Source organism: Leuciscus leuciscus (assembly GCF_965113295.1).
Source record: "Leuciscus leuciscus genome assembly, chromosome: 1".
Lineage (NCBI taxonomy): Eukaryota > Metazoa > Chordata > Actinopteri > Cypriniformes > Leuciscidae > Leuciscus > Leuciscus leuciscus.
In genome coordinates, this window is record NC_138725.1 from 77545343 (window position 1) to 77558206 (window position 12864).

A 12864-nucleotide genomic window follows, 5' to 3' on the forward strand; every position below is an offset into this window, starting at 1 on the left:
GGCAGGGTGTTTTACTTACAGTACTAAAGCGAGCGCTTTAGCATCATGAGCCATAAGCAATATTTTTTTTTAACACAAGATACCATGAACATAAAGGTTAAGTTTGATAACAAGAGAGCCAGTTGACTGTAATCATTGCATCAGCAGTGATGTCAACTCCCCTCTTCGATTGATTGGCTAGAGGAGGAGCTGTCAATCTAGAACTAGTGGACCAATGGTCACGCTTATGCCCGCCCTAATTTACATGAAACTCGAACTGCTACGTTTGGGAAAGCAAGTGCAGAACGAGGAAACATGATCGAAGGGAAAAACAGCATAAGCCTGACCGCATCCGTGACCGCAATACATTTGAAGGGAAATTTATCCCATAAAAACCAGGACAAGGAAATCCATCAAAATACCGTTTAAGGGTTAGGTCACTCAAATATTAAAAGTTCAGTCGTGCGAAATCTACCCTGCAAAAAGTGGTAACCTGGAATCTGTTACTTTAAAATATCTGTTTCTAATATAATATTTCTAACTTAACCCATACAATGTAGTTGTGGTGGTATGAATTAATGTATTTAGGTTGATTCAGAGATATTACGTAATCTTTTTGACTTCAATAAATTAATTTAGGTGTCAGTGTATGTCATTTGAGATATGCTTGTCAGAATGCCCGGATTGCTGTTTTTTATACAATTAACTGAACAGTGATTTCCAATCTTCTAGATATTTTTTTTTTAAATGCCCTGCTGAAAATCCCAGCATTGTGTGGGATGCTGGTTTGCTGGTCCCCAGTATGAAAAGTGGTAGTGCTGGTAGATCAGCACATGTTGTCTTTTGAGTGCTGATATGATTCCATCAAGACCACAACAAAACTTGCTTAGGTGTTAAAAGTAGTTGAAGTCTGTTTGAAGTCACCATTATGATTATCAGTGTTTCATTATGTGCCTTTTAGTTGGGCATTTTGCACTTGGCTTTGGTTGAATTAATTCTCTTTCAGCAATTGTTAAAAGTGCATGCTATCACTATTGACTACAATACTTCATGCTCCTGCTGCAATGAAGTATTTTACTAAGTGCACTTTTTGGAATCAGGGACTGACAGCTGGATTTCGACATGTGAGTTCCCAAATGACCATTAAAGTCTTTGAAAACAGCAACTTTCCATTTTGAGATTTTATTATCAATAGCTCTTTCTTAACAAGAGCTCTTCTCATAACCCCTGTTAGTGAACAAACTGCTTAAGATTATGCTGCTATTTGGCATTTTTCTTTGTTTTCATATCTCTAAATGTTTTTGTTTTGCAATGTAAACAAGCTCTTTTTATCTGATTTGTTTGTAGATTCTTTGAAACAGGAGACAAACTCTTTGATCATTTGAAACGTTTGAATTTTTACTTCAGATGTTTAAAACTTCAGATGACCATTGGTTAATAATACAATTGTAACTAAAACAATTTAAAAAAATCAGTTCTACTGTCAGCAGACGGAACAAAAGAAATTACAAAGTTATAATTATATATTTCAATAAATCCTATTTTTTTATCTAATATTATTTTTCCTTTACATACTTAATGTGTTAAAAATATAAATATCCAAGCAAAAACAATGCTTGACTCCAAACAGCCTGCTTGCATACAGACAACTGGCCTACTTACACTCAACCCTGCAAGACCAGCTTCACCAAATCCGGTTTGCTTGAGAACAGCATGACTATGCTGGTCCACCAGTCAGAGCAGCACTATACCAGCACTAACCAGCATAAACCAGCACTAAAACAGCACTAAACCAGCAAAAACAAGCCTGGACCAGCACTAACCAGCATAAACCAGCACTAAACTAGCCCTAACCAGCACTAAACCAGCACTAACCAGCACTAAATCCACATAAACTAGCCCTAACCAGCACTAAACCAGACCAGCATAAACAAGCCTGGACCAGCACTAACCAGCATAAACCAGCACTAAACTAGCACTAACCAGCACTAAATCAGCATAAACAAGCCTGGACCAGCACTAACCAGCATAAACCAGCACTAAACTAGCCCTAACCAGCACTAAACCAGCACTAACCAGCACTAAATCCACATAAACTAGCCCTAACCAGCACTAAACCAGACCAGCATAAACAAGCCTGGACCAGCACTAACCAGCATAAACCAGCACTAAACTAGCACTAACCAGCACTAAATCAGCATAAACAAGCCTGGACCAGCACTAACCAGCATAAACCAGCACTAAACTAGCCCTAACCAGCACTAAACCAGCACTAACCAGCACTAAATCCGCAAAAACTAGCCCTAACCAGCACTAAACCAGCATAAACAAGCCTGGACCAGCACTAACCAGCATAAACCAGCACTAAACTAGCACTAACCAGCACTAAATCAGCATAAACAAGCCTGGACCAGCACTAACCAGCATAAACAAGCACTAAACTAGCCCTAACCAGCACTAAACCAGCACTAACAAACACTAAATCCGCATAAACTAGCCCTAACCAGCACTAAACCAGCATAAACAAGCCTGGACCAGCACTAACCAGCATAAACCAGCACTAAACTAGCACTAACCAGCACTAAATCAGCATAAACAAGCCTGGACCAGCACTAACCAGCATAAACCAGCACTAAACTAGCCCTAACCAGCACTAAACCAGCACTAACCAGCACTAAATCTGCATAAACTAGCCCTAACCAGCACTAAACCAGCATAAACAAGCCTGGACCAGCACTAACCAGCATAAACCAGCACTAAACTAGCACTAACCAGCACTAAATCAGCATAAACAAGCCTGGACCAGCACTAACCAGGACTAAACCAGCATAAACAAGCCTGGACCAGCACTAACCAGCATAAACTAGCACTAAACCAGCACTAACCAGCATAAACTAGCACTAAACTAGCACTAACCAGCACTAAACCAGCATAAACCAGCACAAACCAGCATGGAATTCATGCTCGGTCTTTCAGCAGGGAGGGGAAGATGTTTTAGTCTGTTCGTTACACAAAGCCAACATATGACCTCAGAATACTTTTATTATAATTTCATTGCATTTTTTAAAGCTAGCATCTGGACGTCTGGTCTGCGTTCACTGTATGGAAAAGGGCAGCGTGAACATTTAGCTGAATTTCTCCTTTTGTGTTTTGGATCGACATCAGGAAACAAGAAGCTCATTATTCCTTTAAATTATGTAACAATCTAAGAGGAAAAAATGGACACTTTAAAAATAATGAAAGAAATTAATGCTATAAAAATGTACTATATTGATGTAAGTAAACATATTGAACGTACCGCAAAAACTCATTCTGAACTTCCAATCTGACAGCAATTAAAGACCCATTAAAACAACCACAACCAGCATGTGATCCTCTCATACGTCTCTGCTTGAACAGCAGGTTATGAAGGGTTAAAAGAAACCGCACATAACTGGCCCTGTGTGGTTAGATGTCTGAGTAAGCAGCACTCAGGGGACATGCATGGGCCAGCAGGTCAAATCTGACCACACACACACACACAGAGAGAGAGAGAGAGAGAGAGAGAGAGAGAGAGAGAGAGAGAGAGAGAGAGAGAGAGAGAGAGAGAGAGGAGGAGGACTCTTTCTCCTCAGCATGACTTATACTTTTAAATACATGACGACTATAATGCTAAATAGACACGGATCTTAACAAACACAGCTCTTAACAGTGCTGATGGCAGTGTGAGCAAGTGTGTGTGTGTGTGTGTGTGTATGTGTGAAGAGAGAGAGAAATACAAGCATTTACTCACATCTGTGTCGGGGCCCTTGTCGGCCCCTGGACAGGAGAACGTAACAAACTCATGGCACCGTTTGTGGACCACAAAACAGCACACTGTGGATGAGAAGAAACGGGAGATTAGAGCAAAAACATAAACACTTTTGTTTCATGTACATATCGAATATTTAATTACTACAACAGTAATTTCTCGCTAGAAATAACGTCAAAAGTGGAAAACGGTCAAAAACGTACATTTACACACAAACTGACCACCAAGCACAACTTTCAAATGCCATCTTTATTTTTTTAGCTCAACTGTCACAGAATGGAACGCAAAGGATTGTGGGATATGTTGAGTTGACAACAGCAACGTGTAAGGAGGCTTTGATTCAAAATAGCAAAATGCATATTTAAGAAAAAATCTAGACAAACTAGTTGATCTTGGTGACACTGGACATGTCAAAGTAAAAGACTTTCTGAACGGGCGCATGATGATGTTGTATCTCAATGCTCTTTGATTTGACCTGTTTAATATGTGACGGTCTAAATGCAGTGAGTTTCGTCTTGCACTTCAACTAGTGCTGAATGTCTTTTCCCATGTGATGTGCCAGTAATGGACCCACAGTGGCTAAACACCGTCTGGCTCCGCCTGCTACAGTAGCCACGCCCCCAAACTCACGCTATTGGTTGAGCTGGAAAGCGATTGATGGATCTGGGGGGTGTTTCCCGTACAAAGTCGTAACTCGCTAGTTCACTACCACAGAACGATGCATCGTTGAAGAAATCAGCTAGCGAGTCACGACTGTTTCCCGAAACCGTAGTGTCGCAAATTGATCGTTCAACCACGTTGGTTAATGACGTCACGCATGTGGTGGATAATAACTTATTTTAATGAATCGAATTAACGCTAGCTATTTTGCTTTATTTCCAGATTCAATCATTGGCTCGTTCTTGTGTACTAGAGCACGTTCGCACATGCGCACTCTTTAAAAACGACACTTTAAATCTCTTGAGAAACTAAAAGACGTAAATTACATTTGTATGTATTCTAAATAAAAGACACAGGTTGTACTGAATGTCAGCTTGCTTATTTGGCTCAAGATAAAGGATTTATTAAATCCACGTCATGCAAACAAGAAACTCTGTCGTACCAAACACACAACTTTGCGATGCTGTTCTGGGTGGTTGCTAGGTGGTAGCTGGGGTATTCTGGATGGTTGCTAGGTGGTTGCTAGGGTGTTCTGGGTGGTTGCTATGGTATTATGGATGGTTGCTATGGTGTTACTAGGCGGTTGCTATGGTGTTCTGGGTGGTTGCTAAAGTATTTTGGGTGGTTGCTAGGGTGTTCTGGGTGGTTGCTACAGTAGGTGGTGGCTAGGGTGTTCTTGGTGGTTGCTATGGTGTTGCTAGGCGGTTGCTAGGGTATTCTGGGTGGTTGCTAGGGTATTCTGAGTGGTTGCTAGGTGGTTGCTAGGCGGTTGCTAGGGTGTTCTGGGTGGTTGCTTGGCAGTTTCTAGGGTATTCTGTAAGGTTGTAGGGTATTGCAAACAAGAAACTCTGCTTCTAACCACAGGTCGAGAGCTGTCGTTCCAAACACACAACTTTGCGATGCTGTTTGGGAATGTTCGTAGGAACGATGGTTTCAGGAAACACAGACTCGTTGAACTATGCTGATAACGACAGAACTTGCGACCGTAGTTGGCTAACGATGCTTTTGGGAAACACACCCCTGAGCGGGGCGCTCTCAATGTTTTGATGGTGCTTATGGGCTCAATGTTTACACTGTTGGGGGAGATAAACCCAAGAACTGCATACTAATAGTAGTCATTGAACAATAAACTGGGTTAAGAGAATGTATTTTAACGTAAAATCTTACATACTTCACCTTTAACAATGTATAAAGATACATTTCCTATATATATATATATATATATATATATATATATATATATATATATATATATAGTTGTAAAATGCAATGCAACACTGAGAAACAGAATAAATCAATGAATGTTAGTGCTTGTCCTGATTAAAACGTATTGAACGACAACTCTCTAATGGATACACTCTAGTGGATACACAAAGAGTCCTCACAGGTTGCTGGAAGGTTCTCTTGTGCTGGTCTCTTGTATTAAACACAGCTGAGAGGGGAGATCTGTTTAAATGTCACCAGCATCAGCTACATTATCGGCACAAACGCCTCCCACAAACAGCCGAGAGCTGGGAATGACTCCTATCCAACAGCTCCATACAAACACCAGCCTTCAATTCACATCGGGCTTCAGTCATTTAGATTTATAGTGTCGAGCGTGGCGTCTCATCCCGTTACATCATCCTGACACATGACAGACTGAGTGTGAGTGATGACAATGATGAGACATGTATCAATGAATATGAGTGATTGGACGATATGAAAACATGACACATGCTAATTGTGATGAACTAATAACACAGTTGAATCATAGTGGGTGAATGATGCCGTCTAAGATGAGTGCGATGGAAGGAAGTGCATGAGAGACTCAACTCACAATAAATTCCAATAAACTATTTTATTTGTTGCTTTCAGCATTAAATACAAATATAATTTACATTCGTTTCAACTTGCCCGCCATCTTGGATTTCGTTTTTCACTTAGCCTGTAGCAATCTGGTGATTTCCCCCCCCCAAACCAGTTCAGCCCAAAGATTTAATAATTACTCATGTCAGTCACAGTGCTGAATGCCTAATACTACATCAAATAATAATAACCCCTAACCCTATCCGTAACCCTATCCGTAACCAATGAAATTGTCTGCAAGGTGGGATTTGCGCTGAACTGTTGTGTTTGCTTTAGGCCAGTAAAAGACTGGATAATGTTTCTTCCGACCTTCTAAAACAATCTTCATGCCAGGAGCCTATGATGCCTAAAAATGCTGGATAGGTACACTCTAAAAAATGCTGGGTTGTTTTAACCCAATTTTGGGTCAAATATGGACAAACCCAAATGTTGGGTTGAAATTTTAATTAAAAAACGTAACCCAATGGCTGGGATTGTCCATATTTGACCCAAATTTGGGTTGAAACAACCCATCATTTTTTAGAGTGTAGGCGGATCTCTGGCGCTTGAAACCGATCTGTTGCCCACAGTCAGATGTTCATATGCAGGCGTAACCTAAAGACACTCACACACGCAGGAACTGGAGAGACAACACTGATTGATTAAAAGGAGAGTGTGTGTCCTGCTGTGTGTGTTTCTCTCATTTCCCTGTGAGTTCATTACTGCCATCAACTTGCATCCTCCAAAACACAGCTTCCTCTTCCTGACACTCCACTCCACTCTTCAGGATGACACATAACACAACTGAGACATCTTCAGGAAGACAATCACTGAGACATCTTCGGGAAGACAATCACTGAGACATCTTCGGGAAGACAATCACTGAGACATCTTCGGGAAGACAATCACTGAGACATCTTCGGGAAGACAATCACTGAGACATCTTCGGGAAGTCTCAGGATTGGGTCTTAATTTAGAGGCACTGCAATTATCTTGTTTATTCACTAATACTGCAATATTGAAGGGTTTTGCCCAAGCGGCAACTTCCCCGTCTCTCTCTTGAAACCAACACGGAAGTAAGTTAAACTGCAATTCATTGACTGGCCGCTTGGGCTGGCTGCAGAAGTGAGTCAAATCTGTATCTCCCCCATGTTAAAATTACCAACTTTACAGCAGAAAAAAACATGTTTACAGCCTGGATCTCTATGTGGCTTTGGTCTATACAGCTAATTTTGCCCTTCATAACAACTGTGAGGGGGGTGAATTTTTTTATAACTCATCCGTTTAGTTGATTAATATTTAAAGTTCTGCATAATTAAGGGTGTGTCCACTTGAGTGACAGGTGGATTGCCGCTGATGTCAATGCTAGCCGTTTGTGTGTTGTTACTAGCCGTCACTTCACCTCAGCAAATTTTAGCTGCTGAACTTGCCATCTCTGCAGTGTTTTGTGCTTTTTTCCGGGATTATTTCATACAATTTAATACACCCATTACTTCGCCCACGGCTTAGGATTCCGTCGTTGTCGTCGAGTATCGTTCGAGAGAACAACCAGCGCTGTATTTCAGTTGTTTTCCTCTGTGAACATGCACTAATGGATGTCTGACAATTTCGTTGCTTTTTGGAGTTTTCAGATTTAAAAACGTCAATAAAGGCTCGTTCGTTCTGCTCTCACGGAACAGATAGATTATAATATGCTTATGTACCGTCAGATGAAATCCTGCAGGTGTCGGCGCTTTCTCCGTCCATGCAATAAATGCACATCCTTGAATGAGCGCGGATTTTCTAGCGCATTTACTTGAACTTCATAGGCAATATATCTATGGTTTAACCCATTTAAGAGGCGGCCAAAATCAGAATTTAAAATGGACTGAATAAGTTCTCTACGAACTTGAGCGATGCCGCGCTGACGGACCATAGACTATAAAAAGAGAGTGACTGACATGTAACGTTAAGCACATAAATCACTGTCACACACACACACTCTCAGAGTAATATTAAGTTACTGCATAATACATTTTCAACTAGCAGAATAGTACAGAATCATAGCAAGGCTCCTCAGCTCCACTCACGCCCCGCCTCTTTGCCTATTTTCTGTTATCCGGGAGTGACGCAAGGCCAAGATGGCGACGGCCGGCTCCGCCTACTTTAGGCTTCAAAAATGCTCTTCAGAAACCTACGGGTGACGTCACGGACACTACGTCCATATTTTTTTACAGTCTATGGTTTTACCTCTTGCAAATCGGACACAGGTGCAAATGCTTTCCAATGATCAATCTGCATCATGTAAACATAGAACATAGACTATCATAAACTGTAAAAAAAAAATGTACCTAGTGTCCGTGACGTCACCCCGTATGTTTCTTAAGAGCCCATATTTTTGAAGCACAAAGTGGGCGGAGCCGGCTGTCGCCATCTTGGCAGCGCGTCACTCCCGGATAAACCGAAAATGTGCAGAGACGCGGATTAGCTGAGGTGACGTGACGCTAATAGACCACAGATAGACGGCTAGTAGTGAAGCAGCCGCAATCCAGCTGTCACTCAAGTGGCCACGCCCTTAATTATGCAGAACTTTAAGGCTTAACATAATTTAAACGGATGAGTTATAAAAAAATTCACCCCTCTCACAGTCGCCATGAAGTGCAAAATTAGCTATATAGACCAAAACCACTTTTTGTACCAGACTGTAAACATGTTTTTTTCTGCAGTAAAGTTGGGAATTTAACACGCGGGTCTATGGGATTGACTCTCTTTTGGAGAATGTCTCTAGTGGCCAGTTGATGAATCAATCACTTCCGTGTTGGATTCAAGAGAGAGACCGGGAGGTTGCCGCTTGGTAAACATATTAGTCTCCGACAGGTTACACAATTAAAAACCTGCTGGAAACCATCAGCATGGTAACATTCAAATACCATCTTGGGGACGATGAAGCAAATAAAAAGCAGGAGACTAGTGTGTTTGTTGTCAAGACCACATGGGGAATCCATCAGTCCTGCACTCCAGATGTCACAGGTACATATAAGTGGAGCTCAGCAGATGTGAATGCGCAGGTGTGAATCAATCATCTTCACAGCACGTTTGTGTCACTGAGGGATGGAGATGCCACACAGCTGTATGATCATCGTCTCCCTCTTATACAACACACAAGGACAGTTCATATCTGCGTGTGGGTGTACAATATGTGAAGAAGTGAAGCTGTGGAAGCTGACGATATTTGAGCATAATTCAAAGCCAATGCCTGATCAACCACACACAGAGAGCGAGAGAGTGTGTGACTGTGGCTTATAAGAGAATATTAGTATTTATGGTTATTTGTTGGTTGTTATCTAGTGGTAACATCTGTTCTCGGAGCAGCACCAGCAGCTTCAGTCTTTCAAGGGGACAACCCATCAACGCTTTGTTTTCTCTGGCAACGTCTCTATCTCTGAGGGAAAGCAATGAGATTGAATAGCACCCTCTCGTAATTGCTCTTCAAGTCTTGTTAAACGTTCCTCTGGCAGACACTTCTGGTCGTCTGCCCCAAACCTGCTGAATAAATTATACCAGAAGCTCAAAGAGTCTCATTCACTACCAACCAAAGCGTTCTCACGCAAAATGTCTGCCAGATTCGCAGAAACTAACACTGAATGTGCAACGAAGGACGCAGGTTCTCACACTTGATCCTGGCCAGATTTGCTCAAAGGGAATAACCTTAAACAAGACACCAGGTGAAGCCATGACACACAAAATGAGCCCAGACAGAGTTAGAGGGCACTTTGTCTAAGCTATGATATGCCTTGACAATCCTGTGTGAAAGCCTTGGACTAAATGAAAGCCTAAAGGTCTTTGAACACTGAGTCCGATGCGTATTAATTAATCCGTTACGAAATAAAATCACAAAACAAAATGGAGTCTTCAAGCATTTTGTTGTCCTCTCTCTTCTTAAAAAGAGACATAAAGCAGAAATATTGGGTACATCCAATCCTAAGACTGCGTAGAGAGGAAGGAGAGTTCGCTGCGGGATTATCCCGAGAGATTCAGAGTTTACTTCAGGAATCAGTGGCTCAGTTTGATGCTTTGCTAGCGATACTGGAGCCACATATTATAAACAAGACTGTGAATGAATTGATCCTGAACAGTTCTGGATTTTGGCATTCGCTTACGGTGGCTCTGAATTGTCAAAACACCTCTCAAAATGCTTGCTACGGATGCGCAAAATGCAGGAAATCGAACCTGATCCGAACTTTTTTATGATGTACGATGTACGAACTCGTTTGCAATGACCTTAACCCTTCAGCAAACCATCAAAGTACGTGCTGGAGAAGTCTGGAGCCCCTACTTTTGTTGATGTAAACGGTGCTAGGCAAATGATTTGCACTTTGAATAGTTGCAAGAACAATAGCCTTCTGGAACAAGGCCTCCTTCAGACTATTTGTTCCTTTCAGGGGAATGCCCCATAGGTTTCAGATGTCTGGTTTTGCTGTAACATGATCCCGCCTACACGTGAGACGCGATCTCTGTGCGCCAGTGCCTCTATTAGACCAAGCAAAGGTGGCTGAGCCAACATGGATAATCAATATCAGGTTTGATATCAATATTGCTCAAGGGATGAGGTGAACTAGATGAAACATGTACACCTGGATAAGTGCAAGACATTGAACCTAAGGGCAATCCTTGGATGAGAATCATAAACAACAGCTTGCAGTGAACAATTCTGCCCAATTATACCCATCATTTCCAGGGACAGGCTTGGTGTGCTTCATCCCCACAGTGTAATTACATAGGTCAACTGATGTAGAAAGGTGAAATGGGCCCTTGTCAATTCCACTAAGAAATAATTTCTGCTGGGAAGACAACAGATACTTTATGTGAAACAGACTCTGATCTTATAAAGGAGTAAAGTCGCCTACACACAAGAGTTCACGCAGTAGCAATGCTGCAAATACATTGGGATGTTCATGGGATAAAAGCTGCTGTGCAACAACGTGTATTGTGAAAAGCACTATACAACTGACTTGACTTGATCAATCTCAAGAGGGGCAGGTCCAGTTGTATTTGTGTAAATCCAATTCATTGATTTCCGTACATCTTATGCATTCTGTTGAGTCTTCTCTTCATTTATGAGGTTTGACATACAAGCAAATGTAGGGGAAGTTACTTTTAAAAGTAGTGTTAGAATATTGCGTTACTCCCTAAAAAGTGACTAATTGTGAAATGCATTATGTTACTTTTGCGTTACTTTTTCTCACCCGGGCTGGGTTGAATGTGTTTTAATAACAAAAAAAAACTCCAAAAGTTTTCTTTTTGGCAAATGTAAAGGCACTTTCACATCAAAAGTGAACCGAATAAGCCTAAGGAAACACAAACACAAAGAAACACAAATGTGATGTTTATCTAAAGTCTTTTTTTTTTGCTTATTCGTATCGTTGAATTGGATTATCAGGTCAGCAGCGAAGATACTGGTTAATAAAGTGAGATTAAATACATATTTGTGTTATTTAACATATTTAACTATTGCAGGTTTGCGTAATATTCACTGTTTTAATCATTTTGAGGAATACTGAATCTGTTCTTGAGAGAGATGAGTAAATACCTGCTCACATTTAGTCTCCAACTTCAATAACCATCATGTTCACACACACACACACACACACACACACACACACACACACACACACACACACACACACACACACACACACACACAACGCCTTTGCACTTACTCACGATTCTTATCAACATGGGGACTGGAAAGGTATCAGTCTATACATTGGAAAACCAAGTAACTTGCATTACTTAATTGAAAAAGTAACAGTTACTTTTCTAGTTACTAGAAAAATGATGATTATGTAATTTGTAATGTGTTCCCCCTACACTGCTGATTATGCTTGAATACACTGTCTTAATTTTGCAGCAAGCAAGATGTAGGATTTATGTGGATAATACATTTTAATAAACATTTAGGTGGAGGATAATTTTCGAGTTCAAGTAGATAATAAAGTTAAAGAGGGCAGACCAAACGGGAATATTAAACTTCATTACACTGATGATGAGCACACCACTCTGGGAACCACCACAGTTTTCTTAATTCGAGTAGCTTGCAAGACAAACTCCTGAACAACCGTGCTGGGCTTGTGTTGAACAATATTAACCATAAGCACCAAGCCAGCCAGGACCGAGATGGAAATGCATGGTCTTTTCCGCAAGGATGATAGATTCAGCGCTAGACAGAGATGCTTTAGTTAGCTGGACAGATGGTGCTTCATCAGGTGTCTTCTAATTAATCAACACAAGCTTTGTTTTCTCCATTCAACCAGGTAAAAGCCAGCAGATTAAACAGAGCCATTACACAAAGCAGCTTACAGAGCAACACAACAATGACTATCACTCACTCACTCACTCAGTCTGTCAGAGGCTTTAATGCTCGGATGAGCCAGTGTCTCACTCAGGTAAAAACACTCAGTTTACTTACTTTTAATAGGATTACACAGTCCATACATATACATACACACACACATGACTAATGTTGTAAATAATAATGATAATAGATCCCTGTGGAAGCTTGTTTCCGCCATTGAATAAAACAAATTAAAAGATAATTGAGAGTTTACTTACTTTATAACTCACAATTG

At 41.0% G+C, this 12864-nt stretch overlaps 1 protein-coding gene across 3 annotated transcripts in view; it reads right to left on the reverse strand.

Moving 5' to 3' along the window:
• The window catches only part of prkcab (protein kinase C, alpha, b), a 210817-nt gene that overhangs the window by 116708 nt on the left and 81245 nt on the right, over positions 1-12864 (reverse strand). For all 3 annotated transcript variants that reach the window (XM_082185520.1, XM_082185519.1, XM_082185521.1), the window contains one exon: positions 3752-3834. In XM_082185520.1, coding sequence (XP_082041646.1) covers positions 3752-3834 — 83 coding nt within the window. The remainder of the gene's footprint in view (positions 1-3751; positions 3835-12864) is intronic.